This window comes from Oryzias latipes, chromosome 16, assembly GCF_002234675.1.
Source record: "Oryzias latipes chromosome 16, ASM223467v1".
Classification (NCBI taxonomy): domain Eukaryota; kingdom Metazoa; phylum Chordata; class Actinopteri; order Beloniformes; family Adrianichthyidae; genus Oryzias; species Oryzias latipes.
This window is the reverse complement of record NC_019874.2, coordinates 17,648,171-17,675,730: the sequence shown is the minus strand read 5'-3', so window position 1 is coordinate 17,675,730 and position 27,560 is coordinate 17,648,171. Positions and strand designations below refer to the sequence as shown.

The following is a 27,560-nucleotide window of genomic DNA, read 5'->3' as shown; positions in this document are numbered from 1 at the left end:
TTGTACAGGCCACTTACTCGGGTAACTATAAGGTATGTTTGCTTTTGTTACCAGGGTTAACCGCTACTCATAACATCCTAAATAAGTCATTTTATTTTACACTTTCATTTTCATTAAGTATTTAAAGTTTAACAATGAAGGATAAGTGAGTTTCTGTAGAAAGAAACGACCATTTTCATATCGCCAAGCCCACAAATGTAAGCTCCGCAGCGGATGAGATTTACATATCAAACTGACACGCGTTGTAAACAGAGTAAAAGGACCCAATACGCTTACTTGAAAAGATGAAGCATTTTCACCTTTTAAAATAATTGGTAGATGTGTTTTTTTTTTTTTGGTTTTACCTTTTTAGAAATGTTAATGTTACTAAATATCTGATTCGTTTGAACTTTGAAACTACTAATTTTTACTGTGGTAAGTTAAGAAGTGTTAGTACCGTGCTTAATTCTGCGCCTTGAATAAAGCAAGGTAGCCACATCATATGCTATGCAAACGTGCCGCCCCTGCTGAGATGCTTTGAATTTCGCCTAGCCTGTCGATGTGAAACCCGATAAACGTACACAGCAAATGCGTGACTGTAGTGTAGCCAGGTAAAACCAAACGTAGATTTAAGACTCTTTATGTTTGTGTTTGTAAACGCAGGCAGTTTAGATTCTGAAGATGAAGTCGAAGAAGAAGAAGAGGCAGGATGATTTTCAGAAGATCAAGCTGAAAGTGGGAAAGAAGAAACCCAGAGCGGATAACGCCACCAACACCAACTTTCGATCAAGAGGGATCCATCTTCCCGAGCAGCTCAAGAGAGACACGAGTGGCCCCACAACTCACAGGCAGCTGGGGGTGAATGTACGTTCAGCCATCGGTGAAATGCAGGCGTCAGATTCGATTATTTGAGGTGTTTCATTATTGTCTACCTTCCCTGTTTTCTCCTCAGGATATTTTGTCTCAGCTGCATCACTACAATGCCAACGTGAAACACAGTGCCTTGCTGGGTTTGAAGGAGTTGCTGTCCTGTAACCCCTCTTTGTTGGAACAGCATCTTTCACGCTTGCTTTCTGAAGTGGCAGCTGTACTTGCAGACAAGGATGGCAACGTTCGTGTGGCAGCTACTCGTGTAATTAGGTAAAAATTAAACAGAAAAAATTATATGTAACGTGAAAAGAAGTTTTGGTCTCTCTAACTCAAAATGCCAATCTTTTTTCTTTTTACAGAATCATAGCTCAGTCTGTTCCTGCAGAGCGAGTGGCTCCTTTTTTCCCCTTGCTTAGTGCTCACTTGTCATGCGCCATGACCCACATTGAAGCAAGCATCCAGGAGGATGCCATGAAAGTTCTTGATGTGTTCCTGGAGCACTACTCATCTCTGCTAGCACAACGACCTGGAGTTCTTCTCACTAATTTCTTAGAGATGATTTCTCACAGACAGAACGCTGGGGCCAAAAAAACTCAAGACATCAAGGGAAGAAGCTGGTCTCTGTCGGTCAACCTTGACAGGGCTGTGACCAGTCAGCAGTGGCGGCTCTCTGTTCTCCTCAGGTATGAATGCAACCTCCTCACAGTATCTGAAAAGTCTAAGATTCCAACCCTGTAGAATGTTTTTTGATGTTTTCCTTTTTTAGGCTTGGGCGCTTCCTGCAAGCAGTTGTAGAAGATCGACCAGGGGAGAAAAATGAAGTGTCTGTTCCAACCGAAGGTGCTTTCGACTCGAGTGGAGAGGGCCACGCCACAACTTTGTATGTCAAATGGGAAGATGTTGTCTACAGAAAAGTTGGAGTTAAGGTGTTTGAACATTCGGGAGCCAAACCAAGTCCACAGTCAACTTACAGACTCAGGTACAGTACTGCAAAACCTAGTGCTCATCTGGAACAAAGGCACACAACACAGTTGTTTGGATTATAATATACTCTTGTTTTTGTATTAACTAGATCTGAGTTGGATTCTGGTTCTACTGTCAGTGAGGGTCTGGACTCTATTTCAACTGTTCAAAGCTTTGCAGCGACCCTTGTGCCTCTCCTAATGGAAGTGTGGGTTGAAGCCAGCGCCAGTGACAGCTCAATGAATAACAGTGAGGGGGCTCATCTGCTCACTCAAGATGCCATGTCCATCATGCACCAGGTCCTAAATATTCTGCAGCTGCTCAGAAAATTGACTCCCAAAAAGGAGAACCAGGATGCACTGGTGAGATGATGCATGGACTATTTTTTATTTTAAATTCAAAATAAACATATTTAACTGGTTTTTGTTGAAATATTAACAATTTGTTATTTCTATCTTATTTTAGGATGCTTGGTTCCGTAAAGAATATCTCGAGGAGTTTAAACAGTACTTCATGAAAAATTTTCCATATGGAATCCGGGATACACCCAGGCATAAGAAGAAAACGGATCTCAAAAGGTGAAACAAATACATTTAAACACTATTTTGCTACATTTTTAGTAGCAAAACAGTTATGGTATTTTATAAAATTTCCTTTTTTTTAACCTATTTGCTCATTGTTTAACATTTGTCGGCCCACTTACAAACCTTCATATTCAAAGCATTTGATAAAAACACAGACAGAGCGATAAATCTTTATGAAAACTAAACAAATGCATCTTTTCAAGAGCTTAAAATCATTAAAGGAGAAATAAAAATGGCCGCTGTCTAAATTTTTCTTAGTCTTTCTAAATCTTAATTTTCTGCCATTTTTACAGCTTTTTTTTGCACAATGAGCCATTCTTTTAGTTTTTTTTATAGCAAAATAACTTTCTTAGTCAACATTAATTTACCAAAGAAAAAGCTCATTTAAAGATGTATGGTAAACCAGTAAATCAAATTCCAGTAAGCTGAAAGTCATAGAAGATATTCACAGATTGTCTGTATCTTGTCATCATTAGATAAATAATTGGATTCACAAAGGTCAACTTTTTTTTAACCAAATCCTAAAGGTTTTTAAAATAAGATATTATGAATTCTATAGGTTGGCATTCTGCTTTTATGCACACGTTATGAAGGAAGTGGGAGTCTTCATGTTTTCTTAGTGTTTTGTAAAACTGAGCAATAATTTGATGCGGTCAAGCTTTTGCTTAGTAATCCTTACTCTTTAATTTAAGGTTACACAAATGAAAAAAGGAAAACAAAAAATCTTGATGCTGCTTAAAATGCTAGACATGCCTTTTGAGGTCACTTTATCTCCCCATAATCTTCACATAACTTGTAAGGGAAATTTGGGCTCTGATTGCCATACTTTTCCATTTAACTTTAATGGGGAAAAATAAAAATAAAACAAACCGGAAAACCAATTTGTATTGGAAAGGGCCGCAGAGAGATCTTTAGAAAATGCCGCTTGTAGGTCACTGTTCTCTCCAGTTCTTTGCCATCTGCCTTTTTTTGGTTCAGATTTTTGGATTAATTAAACTTTCCATAGAATTAACTTTCTAAAAAGAATCGTTCTTCTGCATATTTGAGTGTTGCTGATGCATTAAAAGATTTGAATCAACAAGATTATTGCTGGGGATGATTTTAGTTTGACACAGGAGCAGCCACTTAGTATTAGCTAAACAGAAATTACAGCTGTAAAAAGCCTTAAGTGCGAAAAAAAGAAAGATTACTTAAATATCTAATTTAGAACAGCCAACTCAAAAATTGTGTCAAAAGAACACTAAAGTGTTTCTAGTTGAAGACTTCATTTTCCCTTGTAAATATAAAACTGATTACCTTTTTATGCACTTTTTTGTTTGCTTTGTTCGTTAACTCTTTCAAATGAATTAGATTTTTGCGGAGAAACCTTAATGACACTGACTGCATTTGAAGTCTGAACTGAGTGCTGTCCCTTCTCGCCGTTTTCGTCCTCAGAAGTAAACAGAACGCAGCAGAGAATGCTCTGCTGAGCGTCGAGCCCCTGGCCTTTAACATCACTCTTTGCCAGGTCATGGTGTCCCTCAGCCAGAAGCAAAGCGTCAGCCGAGAGGCAGAGGGAGAGTGGCTGACGCCGCTGAGGACTTTTGTGCGTGAGACTCTGGGCAGCGGAGTGAAACTGAGCTTTCAGCAGCTGCACATGCTGCTGGGTACTGTGTGGAAGATGGTGCTCACACAGAGGAGCAGAAGTAAGCACATCCAGAATTCACTCCACAGGGTCAAACCTTTGTTTTATTGGATTTATCATTAACAAAAAAAAAAAAGAAGAAGAAAGGTAAAATACAATAGACATGAGATTATATGAATTGGCCTCTTCCCATTAACTTTCAAGCAATTAATCAAACTGATTATATATAATGGGATCAGTGTGTCATATGCGTGTGCGGTATGTATAACGTGCAAATTGATTAAAAGCCATTATAATGTCAGGAAGATAAAATTGTCTTTCATTTACTCTATTTAATTTGATTTTTGATTTGAAATGGTTTATTTCAAGCAAAGCAAGAATAATGCACAAAACAAAACAATCAACAGTTATCCATTCATACAAAGGCGTACACTTATATTTCTTTAAAGTTTGAACTTTAAGAGTTGAAACAAGAGAGGAGTGTTCATGTTTGTCTAAGAAAAGTGAATAGGGTGTGTAGTGAGGAGTTTTATAGCCTTAAAAACATGTCTAATTATTTAAAAAACTAAAGATGAATACTTTGTGGATTTTGTCTATTTTAGAACGCAACTCACGCGTCGCAAATGAGGGGCCAGAGTATCTACGTATTTTTATTTTTCATATCTTTTTCGTTTTTTTTTTTTGCTGGAATTGCTTGAAAAAAAACAAATCTATCAATTATGTTTATACGGCCTTATAGTTATTCAAAGGAGCCCTTTTTGAGGCGTTTGTGTTTTAACTTTTTGCAGCAGTAACAGAGGAGCTGCTGGCATCCGTGTACATCTACTATAAACAGAAAAGCCTCCTACCACGGACACGATTCCTGCTGCTTTCTTTCTATAACAAACTGTACCTGGAGGAGCAAGGACACACACACATCGCCAGGTAACATCACTGAATGTTCTCAACATGTAGGCTTATTTAAAAGGCATAGGCCTAAAAGCCATTAAAGACAGTTTGAGACACATAACACCTTGATGCCTGAATTTATTATCCATCTATGAAAAAAAAACACTACACTTATGTTTTTGGTTTCAAGTAGATGCTAAATTAAGTGGTTAGGCGTCAAGGGGTTAAATATTTTGCATTTTAGAGTTTACGGACATCAATTAACTGATTTGTTCTTTTCATTTCTATATGAAGGAGCAAAGTGATGTCTCGCTGGCTGGCCTCTCTTCCTGTGCAGCTGTCCCAGCTAGGCCACCGTAACCCAAAATTCTCTGCAGAACTCATCACTGCCATTCATGCTGCAGCTTCTCGAGGAAACAAAGACCTCCTCGACAGTCTGGAGACACACGCCTGCACACTCTATGGTGAGAACACTCCTCACACGTAAGAATTTGGGATCCTAAAGGTTGCGGTAGCTAGTTAAAAAAGAAAAAAAAAAGTGACACCAAGCAAAGCTGTTAATATTTTATGTAGGTGTTTAAAACCACCAAACTTGGATGTGTAATTGCTCCCAGGTCACAGAACAAAAAACAGATGCTGCTCTGCTTTTAAGTTCCCCAAAAGCACATTTTGTTTCTTGTCGGTATGTCATGAATGGTTTTAGGAGGGAACTCAAACCTTTTAGATGAGTCCCTTATTTTCAGGGTTATGCTTGAACTTCTATGCTTAAAAAAAAAAGGAAAAGTCACACATTAGAAAGCATGCACCCAAAACATTTAGCAGGTCCTCTAAGAGGCAATCTACCTCCGTACTTTCCACGCCAGACAGCTTGTAAAACTGAGCGTTCCTGGAAGCCTGTCCATGTGCACGGCTCAGAGGTCGGTCAGATAGTGAGGCTGGTGTATGACAGAGAGGGTCAGGAGGAGGGGTGTTCAATAGAAACCACAGCAGGGCCAGCAATTCTCCATCACAAGACTCCTTTTGTCTGAGGGTCTCTGACATCAGCAAGTGCGTCAGAGCTGGAAAGAATACCACACACACAGAAAGTTCTATTATCTCCACCCACTCTGTAGTAGATATGTCTTCCTGTCAGGTTTTCATTTTTTTTGTTTTTGTCTGAAACCTCTGAAGTGCTGTCAGTGTTGAATAACACGGTGCATCTGTGTCTAAAGACCCACAGGATGGAGTTATGGTGCTTCTACCAGCAGAGTTCCAGAAGCCAATGGTGCAGCTCCTCTACTTTCTCCCCATCCTGTCCCAGCCTCTTCTGGCCAATCTGAGCAGCTGCTGCAGTGCAGGACGAATCTCAGCCAGCCTTGCTGCCTCCCTGATCCGAATCCTTCATTTTAGGTGAGCCTCAATTAGACACGTTTAACCCTTGTGCTATCTTAGATGACCCCACCCTTACATTGACGTGTTCTCCCTACCATGACAAAGGTGGATAAAGGTGGAAAGATTTCATGTAATCCATGGACACCAGTGAAGATCACAAATCATTGAAGAAAAAAGGTTCAGTGCACTGTCTAGTGGGTCTAGATGACCCAACTCCCAATGTTAAAGTGCCTAGGATAGTACAAGGGCTAAGGAAAGTTTGATAGCTTTCATGTCCCGGTTCCGAACTTTTGTGTGGCAGTAGTGTCTGCAGGCCACCATTAGATGGCAGTCTTGCTCCTTCAAGCAGTCTCAGAGATTTGATCCCATTTCTTCAGGGTTGTGTTGACTGTTGCTTATGTGGTTTTCTGCTCTACTGTCTGATGAAAGTCAAAACAAATTTTCTGTCCTCAGCTTACCTTTAGTGATGATGGGTGTGACCCTTTCTCCATGTCAGTGGGCTAGTGTTATACAAATGTATTTTTTTTTAAAAGTAGAGGCTGCACAGAGTTCATATGGAATGGGATGTGTATGTAATAGGTTTGGCACAAAGAGCTCTTTGGGAGGTTGGAATGCAGCATCGTCATGGAGCATTGAGTGGACAGTCTGGATGGGCCTTCTGGGCATTTAAAAAAACCCACAGTCCTCCAAACATATTTCCTGATCAATCTCCCTCCAGGACAAGGAAGGGTTTTCATAACTGGTTTTACCAAACACAGACTCTCAAACAATCTTGAGAAACATGAAAGTACATTTAAAGAAGGCCTACAAAAAAGTTGCATTTCTCAGATGCTGATGAAAATGTCTTTATATTTGGAAAGACAAAGTTTGCGACTCTGGATTTGAGTTTTTCTTGTTATTTGGGATTTTATTGTGAAACATGTTTGCTTCTTGCGTTCTGCAGGTCATCTCTAAACGGCTGGTCAGTCGGGAACCAGGAAGCTGCCCTGCAGGACGTGGACTACTTTAGCTTCCTGTTTTCCACCCTCACCGGCTTCTCGTCTGAAAGTCTCGCCATCCTGCAGGAGGATGAGGGCACCCTGTCCCCCACCCCACTGTCACCTCTGTGTCTCCACGCCACCCCGCTGGAGCAGTTCACGCATCACTGGGATGTTGTTGAGGTGCTCATTCCCTTTAAAAAATAAATATAAATACAGCCAGTATTCAGAAGTTAAATGATGAATTTCGAGTGGACAGAAAAAGTGCAGAGCGTTGATATTACGGACGCTCACTCCCCAGTGGTCTCTTTCTGTCCCTCAAACAGAGCTCAGAGGGGGGAGGCTTTATCATTGCACTCCTGCTGAGAGGAGAACCTTTATCGCGTTGCACAGGTTGGAGATCCATGGTTGTCGGGCATAGTGGATATGCACAAATGCTAATGAGAGCCCATGGCAGGATGGGAGAGTGACATTTCTGCACAGAAATTACCCTTAACGTAACTGTGCCCGAGGGCAAGTGTGTGTGAGCTAGTGGGGGGCTTATAATCACTTATTCCTCCCCTCAATTAAGGCCTCAGATCCTACCCCTCTCATCTCCCTGTCCGAGTCAATCACAGGCAAGTGGCGGGAAGCAGGAGGGATAGGGAGGGGGGCACATGGTGGCAAACATGGTGGGGTGGGGGGGCATTTAGGGATGGACTGTGTCAACTCTGGTTTAAATAATGAGAGCGGATTGTTTTTAATGATGGAGAGAATGCCAACAGGTGCAGTGTTCCGACATGCGGCCTCACAGCTCAATTTGATAAAATGTAATGAGAAATTTGATTTGGATTTCAGGTTAATGAGGAAAAAATGAGCCGCATTTTTCACTTTTAAAAAGTTTGTGTGTCTGGGGGGGTCTCACCTACTTCAGGAAGAATAAACGATTTATTTAGAGTAAACTGCAAATAAATTAAACAATAGTTAAAGCTATTGTTTCTTTTTCTTTAAAATATAACAAAGTTTACTATTTTTATCTTGTCACAGTTAATCTTTCCTTAAAGCATAATTTTAGTTGGATTCTGCAATTTGGTAAATGTAAGCAGCACTTTGATTTTCTTCTTAGTCCAGAAGTTGCTATTGAGAAGAATAACTATAAGTTTTTGAGATTAAATCAAATCATTGTTGTTTTAAGCCTCTTTTTTTTAAGCAACTCTGTTGGAAACGCCATTCATTTTTTTTCAACAGAGTGATAACATCTGAACGAACTAATCTGTTTAAAGCTCTAAACTTTTTTTAGCTCAACTTTTTCTGTTAGCAATTTTTTGACGACTTCTGTGGTTTATAGGAAGTCTGCCACTGTCTGGAAACGATGGGCTCCAAGTCTCAGTGCTTTGACATCCTGCAAAATGGCATTTGCAAATACCTGGTAAGAATTCAGATCTACACACATGGCAGCTGAAGTCACAATATTAAATATAAATGCTGAACACTTAAGATATAAATTTCTTTCTGTTTTTTATTTTCTTCTATCACAATAATGCATTTCTTTGTGTGCGTTAGAGCAAGTTTGAGGTGATTCCTGACAGTATGGCAGCTGGGCTGCTGAGAGCTGTATCCAGATTACTGGATCTGTCCATCCTGCCACTTGAGCCTGTATTGCGCTTCTTGTCTCATTGTTGCCTCAGTCTGCTGGCGCTGCTTGTCGCTCTGCAGCAGGAGGCACCAACCGAAACCAACCACAAACGGTTTGTTTTCAATTATTAAAGTTGGCTAATCGTTCTGTGATGATCTTCTAACAATGGGGTTGAAAACATTGCAGGGAGGCGATTTGGAGTTGTTGCATTACAGCACTGAGCAGAGTCCCTCGCCTGCTGCGAATGGTTCTGCAGTCCATGCGCGCCACAGACGTGACCGAGAAGAAGCTTCCGCAGCTCGGGCAGATCCTCTCCATGCTGCTGCAGCACACGCCACTCCATAACCAGCTGCTGGCTAATGCTACTCTGCTGCAGGAGATTATGCTGCTCCTCACGGTAAATGCACACCACGCAAAATTTGAACCTTAGATTGACATTCCCACCATGTTAAGGTTTGTAAGCTGGTTGAACTCTCCGTGTGTTTCAGAGATATTCTCGGGGTGGAACCAGAGAGCAGTGGTTGACGGATCTGCTGTACTGCTACAGCGTCACCGTGTCCCACAGCTCTTCTGCGCACCGTGGAAGTCTGGGCCTTCGAGACATGTACTAAACCCCGTTCAGATTTTCCTCCAGACATGTTTCAGTAAGAACGATAAAACACTGAGCTTTACTAGCAACGGGTACATGCATCAAAATGTTTCTGTTATCGTGATAAACGGACTTCAGTTCACTGTAAGCTGCCTCTTTCCTTCACCTTTCTAGGTCAGATAATTGTGAGATTTTCTTGTGTTATTCAACCTTGGCTGAGCTTTTTTTGGACATTCTTTGAATTAAAAAAGACAAAAATAAAGTAAAACTGAAGTGCATTTTCATTATGTTTAAATCTTTTAATATATTGTTCTTCAAAATACATTATGCTCAAGAATAATTTTTAAAAAGATACAGTTTAGAAATCTTTCCCTTCAGGAAAAACAGCACTTAAAGACCCAGCTCTTGTAGAATGTGTGTGTGTGTGTGTATAAATGTGTGTGTTGGCAGCTGCAGGTGGGCTATCTGTATGACCGGCTGTTGATGGACTGCCTCAGTCTGCACAACGGGAAGAAAGGTTATCTCAGTGTGTGCGAGAGCGATGGAGAACGTGGGTGATGGAGTGTGTATACGTTCCCTCCACAATGGATGAAAGGTTATCTTTTACACACGCCATTTCTGTAGACTTAACCCCACCCTGTGAGGTCATGGCTCTGATGTCACATGGCTTAATTTTAGAAAGCTTGGCGCATTGAGCGAACATTGTGAGGACTAATTCTATAGAGGTAAGAGTGCCAACCAGCTGAGAAAACATCAAAGAACACGGTGTGTGTGTGTCTTAGTGTGTTTTTCTGTTTGTATTCAGCGTTTCTCCTGGCCTCTTGTCCCTTGGCCTGCACTTTGTGGTCTCAGGTGGTAGGAGTAGTGCTTAGCTTGGTTAACTGCATCAGTCAGGTGCACACAGTTTAAACCACTCACTGTAAAAAAATAAATAAATAAAAAAAGGTTAACTATAAGAATAAAGCACTAATAGAAGTGATGGTAAGGATACTCACATTGGCTTTGGGTGCGCAGGGGGATACCCAAAAGCTGGTGAGACTGACAGCTCCCAGGCTGCCCTTTTTTCCCTGTGGAAAAAGGAGAAAATGTTTCTTAGACAGCTGGAAGTAAGATTTTACACATTTTTTTTGAGTCCGGAGTTTAAGTCCTTAACGATGTGACTCCTGTGTAACAGGTTTACCATCCCAGTACACACCCAGTCTGTTATGGGTGTGTTGTGGATAAAACCGTACTGTGCCTTAGTAATGTTTGTCAAAGGCCCTATAGCTCAGTGGTTAGAGCACTGGTCTTGTAAACCAGGGGTCGCGAGTTCAAATCTCGCTGGGGCCTTAATTTTGATTTTTCTGTAATTTTTTGGGCCCCATTATTGTCTAAAGTACTTGGGGATGAAAACAATACCTCCTCTGGTGAAGTCCCAGCTCTTACTTTCTCAACTAGATTCATTCAAGTTTTATTTTGTAATCTTCTTAAAGGTGGAGCCTTGAAAAGACAGATTGATAACCATACAAAACCTGTTTCTTCTAAGTTATATTTAACAAGTAATTGATAATGCGCCATGATGAAGTGAGACATAAGACTTGTGCGTGTGCGAGACGGCGTTTGGGGGTTTGTGTGTTCGGCAGATAGCCCTGCACCGTTGTCTGACATTCCCCCTGACAGCTCTGAACTTTTCACAGTGCCACGACTGTCAGAGCCAGCGAAAGGGGGAGAGAGAGTGAGGTGAGAAGAGGGAGGGGAGAAGCATGTCAGACGGTGGAGTCGCAGCGTTTCAGTCTGTCCATCAGGAACGGGGCACGTGCACTTGTATGCTTTGGTGCAGCAAGGTTTCTGCCTGTCCTCTCATCATCACCTGGTGATGTGTTACGAAGGTCAGAGCTGTCTTTGGAGGAAAAACCAGAGAAGCTTTCAACGTGGGTCAGCTTAAGTGAATTTAAGAATCAACTGAGACACTCATACAGGTATTTGTGTCCCCAAAAGACACGTAGTTGCCCAAAATCCAACTCGAGTCTCAGCTTTTATTAACTGACTATGCTTGCTTCAAATTCAGATTTATGATGCATGACTATAATCCAGTTTTTGCAAATTGAACACTATCTTCCGATTGGTGTTGATACTACTGATTTATGACCTTAGAAAGCTTATAGCAAGGTTTCCTCATGTAACCCAGTGATTACTTGCATCATGAAGAATCTCCTTTCTTTTTTTGTGCAAACATTTTCATCTTTTTAAAAAATTTCTGCAATGAAAACCCCATTGCTAACATCAATAACACCAGAGAAAGCTGAGGAAAGTTACTGCAGCACTAATATTTACTCCTGGGTTCATCTGTTGTAAACACCAAACGATTTGTACATTCTGCCCTTAAACTGCAATGCTTCCAACCTACCAACATTTCTTTAAGAAGCTTTGGGTTGTCCTTTGACAAACAATCACCCCGTTCCAAGTTGTAAAACAAGATTCATTCTGTATACCTATCCTTAAACTTTCACGTTTTCCAGGATCTCAAAACAAAACAAAAAAAGGATACACAGATCTAAGGAGTGTAAAAGTTGTCTTACCATAGATATTTTGTAATACTGATTTTTTACTCTGTGCCAGCTTTCCACACAGTGCTCTGTTTTCCATTTTCCTTCCGTTTCGGCTGCAGTTTGGCTCCCCCGGCTCCACCTCTTCATGGGGCTTTGCCTCTCTTCCTTTGCGTGCGCAGCACCTGCAGACACGCATCCATGCATGCATGCGCGCTCGGCTCAATAAAAATCCACCCAAAAAAAACTCAAGACAGCGTTCAAAGACTTAAAGGCTGGCAAGTCTTTAAACTTCTGCTCACCAAGCGTAAACAAAGTAAACTGTTTATTTAAGGTTTTAATAGGCATCATGTACGCAATATAATTATTGCACAGACACGGAGGGCCTCCTGCTGTGGACTGGCAGCCTCTGAGAGAATCACAGAATGTTTAGAGAATAAAAGTCAGGAGGAGCTGCTGGTAGCTATTAGAGCAGCACAGCTGAACTTTTAGCCTCTTGTTAAGTTCCTATGAAAGTTCTAGATTATAGCTTTTCTGTCTTGGCCCTCTCCCACGCTCTCCCCCACACTGCTCCAGTGTTGATAGCATCCAGAACGGAGAGGAAGGGTGTTGCAGGAGAGACTGCAGGCATGTGGGAGAGGGTGCATGCAGCGAGCGCCTGGAATGGCCCATTTCCCATGTAGAAGAGATTTTAAAATATTTCAGATGGAATTCAAAGCTCACCTTCGCCATGCCTGCTGGATAAGGCGTGCAGCCTGGTTTCTTCTTCTGTGCTGATCTTTATCACAGTCTCTTTGTATCTGTGCTGTTACAACTGCATGTAGGTCAAACTCATTTTCACTGGAGGGTTTTTTCGCACCGTCTCTTGACGTGTTCGCATGGGCTCGGTCTTTGGTCTTGGTGCTCCTGCCTGAAACCTGCTCCCTGGATTTTCTGTGCCTTCGAGTAGAAAGGCTGGCATCGGCGTTGCCTGCGACGATCTGCACGCTCGTGTGAACGTCTCTCTTTTTCAAGGTCATGCTTTCACCTTTCCTAGCCTCTCTTTGGGCCAAAGTGGAGACAGGTGTGGACCGGGTGGATGCGTTCGAGGAGGGTCTCTCTTTTACTTTGTGCACAGCAGGAGGTGTGGGCTTCAGAGCGGCAGTCTCTCTGCAGCGTGCAGGAGAGAGGAGCACCTTCAGCCTGGTGGTCTGGGATTCATCAGTGTCACTGCTTATGTGGGAACTGCTGCTTAGAGCATCAGGAACTTCATGGCGGTCGGCAACCTTACTTCTTCTAGAGAACTTGCTCTTGTGGGCTGTTGGGATGGAGATTAAAATTCTTTTTATACACGGTCTATTTAAAAAAAAAAAATCATAAATACAAAACGGCACAGTCTGTTTCCGAATAAGCAAGATCTTTTTTTAATTATTGCACACTATTATTAGTCACATTTCTCCTTAAGGACTTTCAAATTAACTCAACTTATACCTTTGTGTGTTTCCTCTTTGTTCTTTGAGTGTTGAGCTTTAGACCGCTTTTTTGTTTCTTCTGACAAACCATTAAGTGTTAAATCTTGAAGGACATTCACTAAAGAGAGCTTTTCCTGTTGTGCTTTCCCTGTTGAAGCTGATGAGCTCAATGGAACCTGCTTCACAGCTCCTCTTATCCGCTGTCCTTCCTCCCGTTTCCTGACCACAGAAAACAAATGATCAGAAAACAAGTTTTATCAATTAAATCCTTAAAAAATTAAAAAGGGTAAAATAACTGCTGGAAAAGGCTAATTAAAGAGAGTTTAACCATCAAAAGATCCGTAAAAAAATCTAAACTATAATGTTAAAATGATTATAATCATCAGCTTCAGTGCTTCAACACCGAATTCCCTTAAGCGTGTTCAAGAACTTGTATGGCACCTGGGTTTTGGTCACTAAAGACACGTCTAACACAACAACAAATTGGCCATTTAAGTCGGGCAATAATTTTAGGAAAACTTAAATTCCTCTAAAAATGAGACAGATCACCTTTTAATAAGTAAAAAAAAACAGAAACTTCACAGGTTAATGTTTAATGCCTCAGATATTTAAAAATCTTTGAGGCACTGAGCTCTCTTGTATTTTCTAACATACAGTGTAGTTGCATAAACCTCTGCTGACTATAGTGGTGGGTAAACTATTGTTGTAAACAGGAATTTAACATGTTTTAGAAAATTACTACTTATGATTACCATTAAAAGACATATTTGCTGCAGTACAGCAGTACTTTGCACAATAAAATGTGAAAATGGATAGGTGAAAACTCTAAAACATATGCCAAGAGAATCGAGTGTCCCCAATAAAGTAAATTTACTATTCCTAAGCCTTCTGAAAGAACATAAAGGTGAGACTGGTAGGCAAATGACGAATGAGAAACAAAGCAGAGGGAAGAGACGGATGAAAGATGGATGGGTGTAAAGAGGACAGACAGAAAGATAGATGTGTAGAGGAAAGGATGTTTCTTTACATGGATGTGAGCATGGAGTCAAGGACTAATAAACAAAATAAAATTCTGCTTTTGTCCTAACAATATAGTGGCATAAAGTATCATTAAAGCAGTGAAGTATTCTATTTCTGTTCATTTACAATTCACAATAACAACTCTGTGTTGTAGAAGGGAGATGGCAGAGTGGGGAAGGTTCAGAGAAAATGATTATCCATGAACTGTGTCCAGCTGCGAGCTCATTTCTCACTTGGCTGCATCCTTGCGCAGTTGTTCATGCCTCATGAGGAGCTGCTTCCTTTCCCTGAAGGCCTTGCGGACCATGTAGCCTTTATAGACGGCCTGGATGGAGGCAGCGGCGATGTCCTGAATAGCTGCTATGGACAGGGCGCCATTTTCCAGCATGAACTGAGTCACCTCGCTGTGCCCCCCGAGCAGAGCGTAGTCCAACGGGGTGTACCTGCTCCATACAAACCTCATTACATCACACAGCCGTTTTCCCAAATGTGCTGCCTCCACTGTGGTCCCACCTTTCCTCCGTGTGTTCCATATGATTGGGAAAGGCGTTGTAACTGAGGAGCAGCTTCACAGCATCCAGGTAACCATTGTTGCACGACCAGTGGAGAGCGGTCCGCCCCTGAACTCTCACAAAAAAGATCACTGTTCATTTTTAGTCAAATATTTGCAACCAAATATAACACGAGCAGTCATTTATTAGCATTCTAGCAAACAAGAGCGCATGTTAACCTCCTTGTCCTGTATATTTGGATCGGCATGGTTTTCAATGAGAACCGCCATGCATGTGATGTAGCCCCCGTATGCAGCACACTGCAGTGGAGTTCGGCCGGCGTGATCCTGGAGAAAGAAACGGTTCAATCCAAGTTTTAGAATTCCTAATTAACCTAATAAGAATTTTAGGATTAAAAAATGACAACTTTTTTAACAGAGAGCCATCCATCCATTCATCTTCAGAACCCTCTAAATTCCTTTCAGGGTCACAGGGTTGCTGGAGCCAACCCAGCTACCGATGCCTGTCCATTGCAGAGCTAAAAACTCACACACTCTCACATGAACACCTCTTAGGACAATTTAGAGTCACTAATTAACCTATGAAGCCTGTTTTTGGACTGTGGAAGGCCGCCAGAGTGCCCGGAGAAAACCCACAAATACACGTAGAAAACATGCAAACTACTCACAGAAATGTTCCCGTTGAGATTTAAACCAAGGCCATCTCTCTGTGAGGCAAAAGTGCTAACCACTACACCACTGTGAAGCTCTGTATACACTAATGTCGCTATCAAACAGGAAATTGTGTACCTGCACATTTGGACTGATCCCATTTTCCATCAGCATCTGGCAGACCTCAGCATTCCCTCCAAGGGCTGCCCAGTGCAGAGCAGTGTGACCATCCACATCTACCAGGTCCACCCGCGCAGAACCTAAAGCCAGACTTGAACAGATCAAAACCTGGATGCACTCAGCCGACATAGTGTTACTGCTCACAGCTACCTTTGATGAGGGTGAGTATGACATCTCTGTGTCCCATCTCGCAGGCGCGGAACAGCGGTGTGTGCTTCATGACATCCAGAGCGTCCACCATCGCTCCCTTCTCCAGCAGCAGCTGCACTGTGCTCACATGGCCCGACAAAGCAGCTGCGTGCAGCGCTGGTCAAACACACGACAGATGACAATCTCAGGTTACTGAAGCTAACTGGATTAAAATCCCCCTCAGGACAATGGCTTCCCTGCATTCTCTTCCTTCGCTCTGCCTTCATCCTCCCCCTGAGGCGGCTTTTCTGAGGACTGTGGTTAAGGTCAATGGAGGGGCTAAACAGAGAGAAAATTTAATGAGGAGCACTCACCCCCCCTTTTTTTTTCATACTCTTCCAGTCCCCAGACGAGCTCAAACTAGACTCAAATGCAGAGAAGTGATGTGGGCACCAGCCCAGTTAACCAGCCCCTCACACCATCTCATTAGTCTGACTCATTTACTGCATGTTATTCATGTGTAAACAACAAGCGCCTGGTTGATCGGAGAGGGGCACTTCCATGGAGATGATGTGTGTAAACAGCCTTCTAGGTCACAGTGTGCCAGGAAGTCATGGGAAGCACACATCAGAGCGCTTTCATCGCGGGATTGGGCCTGACCAGCAAGCTGCCGATAAATCTGCTAACTGGATCTCTCCTCAATCGCACCTGGGGAGGGAATCCCCCATAGTGACATCTCAGAGGGTAACAGTGTGCGCGCTTAGTGACCACCTAAAATGTGGTTCTCTGGAGACGGATTAAAAGGGGAGGGTTTGGAGGGGCTTCCCTGTCCGCTTGCCCCTCGTTTCTAAAGTTCTTACCCGTGCCGCCATACTTGTCGGCCATGTTAATGTCGATGTGAGGGTTGTGTTCCAGCATGGTGCAGATGACGTCATCACTGCCCTTTCCAGAGGCCCACATGAAGGCTGTCCGGCCCTCAAGATCGGGTTCATCTTTCACAGACGGGTGGGACAGAAACACACCGACTGTCTCCTTCTCGTTCGCAAACACACACACACCCGCACACACACACCCGCACACACACACACACACACACACACACACACACACACACACACACACACACACACACACACACACACACACACACACACACACACACACACACACACACAAAATTGTATTATACTGATGGGGTTCCAATATAGACTATGAGACACCCCCATTTACTGTCTTCATTGTAAATACAAAACGTAAAAATATTATGCTCTAATTACAAGTGATAAACAGAAAATAATATTTTTAAATAATTGACTTTTTTTATTTCTGCTAAGCTACACTGAAATTTTAAGTTGTTCATTGTGATTATCCCAAACGATCAAGCAAGTAAAATCATGTCACGATCTCTGTCCTCTTTATCCAACCATTACGTTTAATGTATTTGTAATCAAGTTGTACAAAGTAGACTCGTTCCTTCGTGTGTGTAACTCACAGCATTGTTGCTCTGTGCGCCGTAATGCAGCGGCGTGGCTCCTTGGCTGTCTGAGGGAATGGTGCCAGATTTGTTCCTCTCCAGCAGCAGATGGACGATTTTAGCATGGCCTGGAGAAACCACATTCACAGAAGCAGACGGTGATGCGGAGTTCAAAATCTGGAGCATCCGCCTAAGTGCACTGACTCACAATGCCTTGCTGGTAGATTGGATCAAAAATAAAATCAATGGATGACCTCTGGTTACCAGCAAATATAAGGCAGAGAACAGACTGGGGAATTTCGCTTTTAGGTAAGTGAGCACTATTTTGACACAGCTTAGGCCTTGAAGGCTGCAGGAGTCAGGGGTTTATTCACTCACCCAAGAGAGCCGCCCAGTGCAGTGGCGTTCTGAAGAGGTTATCATAAGCTGTCACGTTACAGCCCTCGTAGGATGTCAGCACCTCCACCACCGCCTGATTACCGTCAGCGACGGCAAAATGCAAGGGCGTCCGACCCTCATAGTCCTGCCAGTTCAACAGGGACTCAGTGGGTGCCGCTTCCTTCACACACAAAACACACAAGGGTATGCAGACTGACAACACTGGCAAATAATGATAATTGAAGCTTGGAGGTTTTTCTTTTTTTAAATATATACCAGGATACAGCGCACAGTTTGTGTGGCACTGGCCTCCTGACTGTGCGCAGCCCAGTGCAGAGGAATCTTCCCCTCACTGTCTGGGATGCCTATGTTGGAATCGTGCTTGATCAGAAGGCGGACGTGCTCAGGACGGTTATAAAACGCTGACCAATGAAGAGCAGTTTGCTGCAGAAGAAAGATAAAAATTAAAAAAAAAGCCAGAGACAAAGATGAATGAAGCGAGTTGAAAAAGGGGGCATTGTAACAGAGAGACTGAGGTTTCCACTTGTACTTAAAAAAAAATTACTCCACTATGACATTGCAAGGAACTAGGAACGAACGTGCAGCACAAAGCTCATATTGATGATCCGACGGCAGGCAGAGATTCTAGCCCAGATACCGGGTCCATGACGGCTGCCGAGCTATTCTGAGATTTGCTGAAACCACTGTCATCTGACACGATGATGCATATTGGATTATTACAAAACTAACTACTGATGTCAGATACACATCAGCTCAAGCAGACAGAGGAGACTGTGTTTGTGGTCTTATCAGTAGAGCGCAGGACAAAGCCGCAGATTGTTATATTGTTTACTGTTGTGTGCGTATGCCTCTCTAAGTTTATATGTGTGTGACCAAAAGTTCCTATTGCTTCAAGCAAATTATCTTGAGTCGGTTATCTCTGTGCAGGTTATTGGTTGGATGCCCAGACTGGCTGCTTTTTGACCGACCACAAATTACAGACAGCGGTGTAGACAAGCAACTTTTGTGCGTCGGGGTGTGCACTAAAGTACCTTGTTCTTGTCTTGTGTGTCGACCTCTCCGGGGCCGATGTGTTTGAGCAGCAGGGCCAGGGCTTTGGGAGAGGGGTGTCGGGTGGCCAGGTGGAGCGGCGTCATTCCCTCCAAGTCTTTCTGCAGCCAGTTGGCGCGCCTGGACAGCAGCAGCTTTAGGAAGCGCACGTTCCCCTGCGACACACCAGCAGGGCCAGCGGTGATGATGAGGAAAAACCGCGGATTCGCCTATGCATTATTAGTCACGAACTCGCAGCAATGTCACACACGTGCACAGACTTCCTGGGCTTTTTCTGTCGTCTGCTTCAATCCACAGGTCATCCATCATCGCTCTTCGCCTCCCCCCAACCCTGCCTTTCTCCTCAGTGCTCCAGTGCTGAGCTGTTAAACTGTAAACAGTGTATGCACTTCTCCCTGTCATCCCTCCTTTCACCCCCACCACATCATCATCATCCTCACTTCTATACTCTTAAACGCTCAGGCAAGCCCCCCAGGTGATCAGTTGTACAAAAGAGCTCAGCGAGGCGTGCTCACCGTGGAGGACGGTTGTGTATGCGTGCCGGAACGTTTTGTATATTTGCTGTTCTGAGGGACTGCAAAGCTGCAGTCTGACATATCTATCTGGCGTGTGAGCACGCATCTTGTCTGTGAGATGGAATGTGTGTGTTTGTGTGTGTTCCCGTCCTCTCTATTCTCAGTCCAATTAGATCAGTAATCCCTGGCCTCTCTCGCTGTCTCAGCCATTTATTGATCAGATGTCAAAGAGACAGGGCTCCCCATCACCAGCATCCCCCAACACACATGTGCAAAGAAAGACACGCACGTACACACACACACACGCGTGTCCGCAAACACACTCCACAGCTATGAAACAGATCCAATAATATGTCACCTTTCATTTTTGCTCACTGATATGATGATCCTGTATGTTTACACTCAGCAAAAAGGCCCCCAATAAACAGCTGAGGTGTTAACAACCATCACTGGGACCATGTTTCATTGCTTTCATCAAAACTTCCCTCCTCCATGCACTTTTTTACCATCAATTGCCAATCGTCATCTTTAATATCTGTATGTCTCCTTTCAGAAGAAAACTCAAAGAGTAAATTGTGGTGATAAGTTAACTGCTTTCGCCTCCTATAAACCCAGAGGCTATAACAATGTCCACAAGGGGGCACTGGCTTCCCACAGCTTATGGACTGTTACGATCTCCAAGACCATAGACTTCAATGATATAAAAAGGTTCTCATTTAGAGTTTCCTATAAACGAACGTTGTAAATGTCGTTATTTAGGGAAGAAGTGTGACCTGTTAATTTCTTTAAGTCCGGTTTTTGCACCTCTATACCTTCTGTGCAGCCAGGTGCAGAGCAGATCTTTGGCTATGGTCTGTCTTGTTGACCGAGGCGCCGGCTTTCAGCAGAATTTCTGCACAGTCCAGGCGGTCAGCCAGAACGCAGTACATCAAAGGAGTGCGGCCAAACTGGTCCTCGTGGTCCCTCAGTGAGGACTCCCCTGTCCCGATTTAAGCAAACAAGGGAAGAACAACTAATAAAGACAGTATTGATTTTTTGGTAAATATCAGCTAAATTTTAAGCCACTTAAGAAAAGATCCATAAGAAAACCCTTTTTGAACATAAAGGTAAATATAAGGCTAAAACTAGAATAAAACATCGCCATCTTCACTTCAATATCTATTACTCATCTAATATTTTATGTGTAAAAAAGTCTTATTAAAGATGTGGCAACATTTCAGCAGTGCCTGTTGATGGACTGACCTGCGATGAGTTTGATGAGGGCGCTTCGATCTCCGTTGACAGCCGCCGCGTGAACCTGGAAGCCCAAAGAGGCCGATCCTGGGCTGGATGCAGCCGAGGCCTGCAACAAGAACAAATGGAAGGTCACATCTAAACCTAAAGCAACGTACACTTATTAATCAAATCCTTCACGTAATGAGATCAGACAGTTTTCCATTCGTCCAGTCGGCCGAAAGCGCGTCCAGCAGCGCAGCACAAAACAAGAGACGAGTATGTAAAAATGCGGCTCTTCATTAAAAGGGAAACTGTTCGTAAAGACAATCTAAATTCAATAGGATATGGAGATTATCTCCAGATCAGATTTGTCACTGAGCAGCCTATCTTTCATATTATCATTTCATTTTTCTCAACACAAAAAATAAATTCCCTCCAAGTGGATTATTTACAGCCTTTCTGTAAAAACTAAGAAAAGTTATCAGTTTTATTTATCGCAGCCGATTGCACAACAAAACACACAATAAAGTATATTGACAGGAGGGAATGTGTGTGTGCATATGCTGCTTCTTCTCCTGCTGGGGTGTGTGTGTGTGTGTGTGGGGGGGGGGTTAAATCTCTTCCTGGCCCCACTTAACCAAAGCTCAGGGAAAGCTGGGTAATCTGCAGACAGGAAGCAGCTGGATAAAGGGGGGGGGGGGGGGGGGGGGATGAGGGGGCATGTGTTAGCATGTAGGGATGTGGTCGGGGGCTCACTTCATGTCTTATTCATGTCTAATTAATATTTTAGCATACCTTGCTGTTTATTGTGTGTGTGTGCGTGTCGCTACACAGAAATCAATTACTGCCCCAAAACACAAACACTCAGCACTGATGGCACTAAGCACAAGTACTCAGAAGTTTTTTTTTTTAATTTGCACACCGAAATGCTTTTTTAAAACATCAGTAAGTAGAAACGCTGGGTAAAATACATGCAGGTGGGTCGCCTTATTTCCAGTCCTGATAATTGCTAAAATCTTGTTCAGTAAATTGGGAGGTCCGCAGGGTTGGGGGAACCCTTTTGTCTCCTCTTGCCTATTTGCTTTTCTCACGCAGTGGAAAAGACACAACTCACTTAGTTGCTACCTTACCTGGAATGAAACATCAGTGAGATGATAGCTGCCGCGTCTTAAAGGTGTTTGTGATTGCGTCCCTGGGAGTGTTTGGCACATGCGCCATGTCATGGGAACTGAACTTCCGTGAGAGTTTTTACAGGCACCTCACCAAAATGAACCACAAGCTCCTTTAAACATCTCTAATTAACAACGATTACTCAGCCAGTAGTACATATCGGCATGCAGGCACACATACTTGGCACTAATAACAAACACATGCAGAGCTATCCCATAGGTGCACTTCAGAAAGAGTTATAGGAGGTCTATGATGTGAAAAAGTTGCTGCATGAAAAAAAAACAACTGTGAGCAAAAAGAGAGAAAAGTTTGGTGTTTTTCTACTTTTAGAACCTGAAAGTTTCTGGTTGCTACAACACTAACAAATTAATTGATTATGAATAATCTTAAATGCAGGGGGGAAAAAAGTGACATACTGGTCCAAACACAAGAGCAAGACGCTTGGGTCGATTTGGATATATGTGTGGGACATTCATAGCGCCGTGAGCAGCCCGTTACAGTTTCATGAGGACCTGAATGTTTTGGGAGCACCCACAGTGCATCCAAATTTGGCTAAAAAGGCTCTTACAATGCGGCATCTGAACCCGAACAAAGGAGGGTTTAAAAACAACACAAGTTCCCGTAGAGAGGTTTGAAGTAGTCTCATTTAGCCATTCATATGTGTTCCTTAGGGAACTCACCAGTTGTTAATATGAAGACAATAACTCACAGTAAACTATTGATCACAGACTGAGGTCTAGACCAAGTGATTGTGCATCTGTATGAGTATTGATTCATGCTGATGCTGACATTATTTCTGTTTTTATTCATATTTTTGCCTCGTGTAGCCGAAGCAATTCCAACAAAGAATTCGAGACAACCCCGCGAAAAGCTTTCAGCAACACGACAGGAGAGCAACACACAAACACACACACACATACGCACGGCACGCCTGCAGTGTAACCATGAAAGGATGCTATGAAAACAAACGAAAAAAATCGGAAAAGATCCGTGTGTGCTGGTGCGGTTGTTTGCCAAGTACAGCAGTATGGCATGCTGGGTAAACACACCCAAGTGCACACAATCACCTATTTTAATAGTTCACTCAATTCCAGGGGAGTGTGATTATAATGTTTGCCTATATGGGACTATTACTGGTGCCAGCACCAGTAACCCATCGTTCTCTGGCTCTCATAAAAGAAGATAAAAGCTGCGGGGGACATTCCCGGGGTTTTGACTGACAAGTAAAGAGGTAAAGTGAAGGATAATATCAGTCCTGAGGGATGCCCAATCTGCAAAGCTCTATTTTCTGGGGGGACTTGCAGGTTCCCCAAAGGCCAATGAGCTAGCTCCCTTATTGGGGGGCTGAGCCCTGGGGCACAGCGGGGCCAATCAGTAGGAGGGAAGAAGGCTGAGTGACACATAGATCTACTAATTTACATCGTTACCACAATGCATCCTGACAAATGAGCCCCCAGGGTGTAAGCCAATCACCTGGGAGAGTAATGCAATTAGGCGGGACCACAGCTGTCAATCTGACAGCCACAGGGGTCAGGTAGAGATGCTTGTGGCTTAAACAGCCCTGTCTGCTGCCTGTCTTTCACATCAACCATCCATATGGATATGTGTTTGCAGAAAGAGGGGACATCGAGCATGTGGGCAGGACTTGGGGAGGGAATCTGTGGTGTGTGGGCCTTCTCCGGGGATGCAGAGGCTGGCTCGTGTCCTCTGAGAACTTCCACCTATAAGCTCAGGTTTATCATTATACATCTGGGTCCGTTTGTGTGCGTTGCCTCTTGAGTTGCAGCCCACTGAGGCAAAGTATTGTTCAACGCGTAGCTCTAAGCTCTGTGCAAAGACTATTACAACAACAGGAGGAAGAGGGTGAGGCTATAGGGAGCTGAAGTTGGTTTAGAATAGCTCTCAGGTAAGACAGAAGAGAACTCTGGGTCAATAGGAGGCTCCAGCATGACCAGCCTTTATTGTTTTTCCATTACCATATGGGTCTTCATGATCTATGAGTTTAAAAAACCATTCACCCATATATAATCAATCTTTACTAATAAAAAGCTAGATTGATTAATCAAAACTGATTTATTCTTATATTTTTTTCAGGCAAAAAAACTTTTTTATGTAACAAATAATCCTTTTAAATCTAAAAGTTTCACATTTGATCAGTTTATATTTCCAATTATTAGGGATGTAACAGATACAGATATGTATTAAAAAATTGATCGACAGCAGGATCGGTTAAAAAACACAAATACAAACTAAGTTATGTTGGTAAAAAGGTATCAAATTGATCAGGAAGTAGATAAACACTTTCTGGCAAACATTGTTAGTTTTTCTTCCTGTTGTTCTCTCTACTGTCTTCCTTTTGATGTCCGTCCAATCACAAGGTCGCTTCTACCAAGTCAGGCCATTTACTATCGGCTGAAGGTGAACCATACTGAGGGATGCGTGCACTAAACAACACTATGACCTTCAGTTTCACAGCACTGAAAACAATTTCTGAATGTTTTTAAATGAGATTTTTTTATTCACAAAGACCAAAACAGTCCAGAAGAGCCAAAATGACAGGTTTGACGCTGTTATGTCAAATACATTTTATTTTTAATGTTTAAAATAAAAAGTGACTGAAAGAAAGAAGCATTTTCATTTATAGTTCTAAATGCTAAATAAATAACAAATATCTAGATTTTGTCCATTTAGGTAAAAATAATCATATTGCAACAAAATTAGTCGAATCTTTTATGTATTGATTTGTGGACCATATATCAAGATGTACATTGAGTCATATGAGAGGACAAAGATACACAATAATTATGTCAAAACCAATCTTTGTAACTAATCAAAAGTGATTTTGATAGGATTTTTTTAAGAATTGACATCAAATCAATTCAGAAGTTCAATCGATTGGTGAACCATGAACCGAAATCATAGGCGGTGAAACACAGCCCTACAGTGACCCGTGCTGCCTTTATTGGAATACTGTCCACTTGTTTCACTCGTGGTCTTTTGTGGCTTCAAAGAAGAGAAGGAAAAATTGATTTCAAGAATAAACTCATCATCATCGTCGTCATCTAACTTCTGCAGCTGTGAGCAGCTATCGCTCCACTTTTAGAGTTGGAGGAGCTATGCGTTTTGTGTCATCGGATTATCCCACTAATGAGCCACCCTAAGGAGGAAAGCAGGGGAAGAGAAAAACAGAAATGAAGAAAAAGCGGGAATAGAGAGTAGACAAGAGAAGAGAAGAGTAGAGGGAAGGGGGAAGGGAGGCTGACAGAAAAGCTTGAGGACTTTTTCCTTATTCCTCCCTCTCATTTTTTTTTTTTTTTGCTTTTGCACCTTTCTGAGTCTAATTGGACTAAAACTGTGATCTAATTAAATGGCCAATTAAAGTGCAGAGAGAAATGTGCCCACCGGCGAATCAGAGTACAGGGACATAATCAGTTGGAAAAACAAACAAAAAAATCAATGCAACCAATCCAAAATGGAAAAAGATGGAGAAGGCTGAAATAGGAGGAGCAGACAGGTGGATTCAATCAGATTACTAGTAGTCAGATTACTGGTTGTGTGTTGTGTTAATTGGTGGTACCTACTGTTCATCCGCTTGAAAAGCTGCTAAAAAATACTAATTTTCTATTTTCTCTATGATTTTATCTAAATGTAAAGTTAATGTGGCAAAAAATTTCCTTTAAACATGGTCAAAGCAGAAGATTACACAATGCTGATTCCCATCCCAAAAAAGAAATGCAGAATGTCATTTACTATCCAAAGTAAAACTATTTGCCAGTTAGTCAGTTATTTGTTAAAGCTTCCTAAATCTATAACACTTTTCACCTTTAGCCTTTTAGCCATTAGTCATAGAATAATAGATTCCTAAAAACATTTGTAGAAGTTCTCAAACATCTTGAACAGAGTCAGAACAAAAGTAAACGATGATTTTTAGTATTTACAATTTATTTGAGAAGATGTAATCATCTAAATTTGAATGTAACATTAATTTACACGAAACAACTGAAATAAAAACATGTTGGGCATGCATTTATACAAGCTTTCCTTTTTTGTGTGTGATTGATTTGACATTAAGTTAACATTTTAAACTTAAAAGCAGAAACTTAAAAATTAAATTTAAGGAGCTGCCAGACTTTCATACAGTAATGCCATAATGGTTAATTAATTTTGTCATGATTATTTGTTAATCTCTTTAAGCAAGTCAAAAATTGGATTTCTGAAATTCTTTAGTAAATCTTTGTTTACTTTTTCAGACAAATGCATATAATTTCTTTTGTATTTTTTAAGTGCAAGGGGGAATTTAATTGTGGGTTTCTTACACATTATTATTATTATGCAGAGAATAATCCAGGCATTTTACCAAGCGTTTAGATCTGCAGCATGTAGAATTGTTGCACTACAAAATTACAGTGAGACCTTTCAAGTGTCCTCCAAAGATGGTCACAAAGAGGATGACTTGTTGGAGGAGTCCTTCTCTACTCCTCCATCAAGTCAAGTCTCAAATTTAAAATAGTTGTGTTGTGTGGAAAGAAGCAGTGCAGGACATTATAATATTATGCTCTAAATTTATACATGTTTAGAGAAACTAGGGATTACAAGTTAAAAATCAAATCAAAACTGAATTAACATCTTCCAAATCTCAAAGATTAAGACGTGTCAAATTGCTGAACATGAGATCTAACAGTAACTAAAGTCAATGTCATAAATTCTCGTCTCCACCTCTGACCTTTAATGCTTAATCTACACATTTAGTCTATCATATGGTGCATTTCCTGGGAAAAGAGGTTGTAACAATATAACAACTAGAATAGAAAGAAAGCAGATTGGTGGACTCCACTCAATCCATCCATCTTTTTCACATCCATTTTTTTTCCCACCGTCAAATCTTCCTCACTCCATCTGTGGGTTGCTCTCACACTGAGAACCCCCTATGGACAGCTTTAGCCCATAAAAAATTTATGTCAGGATTCAATTCAACACTCATCCTTAATCACCTTAACAATTAGGCTGCAGCACTGCAGCAGTACGCACACAATGAGCTCTGGCTCACAGTCTCTACAGTCATGACTCTTGAGAGATAATTGCAAACTGCTGACACAAAAATGACCAATAAATACATATAATGATTGTGAAGAATAGAACCTCTGGGATTTGCAGCAGGATGAGTGCAGCGAGCGTATGGGTTTCTTACCATGTCTGCATGGAGTGGTGCACTTCTGCAGAGGTGTCCCAGCTCAGTGCATCCTCATTGGGGTGTGGATGTCCAGGTCCCCCCCCACCCCCCCCCCACCCCCCCCTACCTGGCCTGATCCTGAGTCCTGGCAGAACAAAGAAACAATCACGTTTTTAGAAGTTCCTATCCAGAAACTACACCATAAAAACAGACATGTTTTATTTCTAATTCTTAACGACCAAGTTGAGTAGCGCTGTTTAGGTTAAACACACCTATGATTAGTGTTCCTTTAGTACTGATAAAGTAAATTTAATATTTTAGGCTTTACGATTCAAGCTTTGCATAAATCTGTAACAATCACTCGTCGTTGTAAGAATGCTATGTTTTTAACCGAGAAGAGTGGAAGGTTTGAGAAAAAACCTAAGGACAATGAATGATGCAACTTCTATGTGTTCGGAGAAATCCGCTATTCCACAGATGAGACATGAGTTGTACATCAAACAATAATGTTTTAAAATGCTATCTTTCTGAAGTCAGATTACCTTGAGTTCATTTTTATGTTAGATGAAAATAAGCTAATAGTTACTTTTTCCCAAGCGTCCCGTTGGCTCGTGTGTCTGTACAGCAACTTTTTTTTTAA

The 27,560-nt window shown here is 42.0% G+C and overlaps 2 protein-coding genes and 1 non-coding gene across 6 annotated transcripts; 2 read left to right on the top strand and 1 right to left on the bottom strand.

Moving 5' to 3' along the window:
• Positions 1–115: 115 nt before the first annotated feature.
• tex10 (testis expressed 10) lies at positions 116–9,730 on the top strand. Of its 3 annotated transcripts, none has more exons than XM_011485232.3 (16): positions 116–197; positions 643–843; positions 932–1,119; positions 1,209–1,532; positions 1,616–1,828; positions 1,922–2,174; positions 2,278–2,390; positions 3,831–4,081; positions 4,809–4,944; positions 5,203–5,372; positions 6,120–6,297; positions 7,223–7,439; positions 8,584–8,664; positions 8,799–8,983; positions 9,058–9,268; positions 9,360–9,730. In XM_011485232.3, exons 2-16 carry the CDS (start codon positions 661–663, stop codon positions 9,480–9,482), a joined length of 2,826 nt encoding a protein of 941 aa, XP_011483534.1. In that variant the 5' UTR covers positions 116–197; positions 643–660; the 3' UTR covers positions 9,483–9,730. The 3 variants fall into 3 exon arrangements, with proteins under 3 accessions (XP_011483534.1, XP_020565834.1, XP_004077917.1); XM_020710175.2 differs by lacking the exon at positions 116–197 and adding an exon at positions 235–314; XM_004077869.3 differs by lacking the exon at positions 116–197 and adding an exon at positions 252–414.
• A 14-nt stretch (positions 9,731–9,744) lies between these two features.
• invs (inversin) lies at positions 9,745–27,027 on the bottom strand. 2 transcript variants are annotated; one of them, XM_023964051.1, is made up of 18 exons: positions 26,939–27,027; positions 20,608–20,707; positions 20,178–20,344; positions 18,832–19,005; positions 18,056–18,223; positions 17,780–17,960; positions 17,420–17,529; positions 16,788–16,959; positions 15,949–16,104; positions 15,757–15,878; positions 15,187–15,294; positions 14,970–15,076; positions 14,690–14,899; positions 13,456–13,655; positions 12,709–13,282; positions 12,019–12,170; positions 10,456–10,527; positions 9,745–10,377 (listed from the first exon to the last, which is right to left on the bottom strand). In XM_023964051.1, exons 1-18 carry the CDS (start codon positions 26,939–26,941, stop codon positions 10,262–10,264), a joined length of 2,892 nt encoding a protein of 963 aa, XP_023819819.1. In that variant the 5' UTR covers positions 26,942–27,027; the 3' UTR covers positions 9,745–10,261. The 2 variants fall into 2 exon arrangements, 1 of the variants encoding a protein (XP_023819819.1); XR_002874905.1 differs by having other exon boundaries at positions 10,269–10,377; positions 10,456–11,339.
• trnat-ugu lies at positions 10,717–10,789 on the top strand. Its single transcript has one exon. It is a non-coding gene; the product is annotated as a tRNA-Thr (tRNA).
• Positions 27,028–27,560: the final 533 nt, after the last annotated feature.

Excerpts from the sequence above, each read along its gene's own strand:
- tex10 (XM_011485232.3), top strand. The coding sequence starts at position 661 with ATGAAGTCGAAGAAGAAGAAGAGGCAGGATGATTTTCAGAAGATCAAG. Across the intron at positions 2,175-2,277 it reads AGGAGAACCAGGATGCACTG|GATGCTTGGTTCCGTAAAGA; the intron begins GTGAGATGATGC and ends ATCTTATTTTAG. Across the intron at positions 2,391-3,830 it reads AAGAAAACGGATCTCAAAAG|AAGTAAACAGAACGCAGCAG; the intron begins GTGAAACAAATA and ends TTTCGTCCTCAG.
- invs (XM_023964051.1), bottom strand. Across the intron at positions 17,961-18,055 it reads AAACTGTGCGCTGTATCCTG|GAAGCGGCACCCACTGAGTC; the intron begins GTATATATTTAA and ends TTGTGTGTGAAG. Across the intron at positions 15,077-15,186 it reads CAAATATACAGGACAAGGAG|GGGCGGACCGCTCTCCACTG; the intron begins GTTAACATGCGC and ends GTGAGAGTTCAG.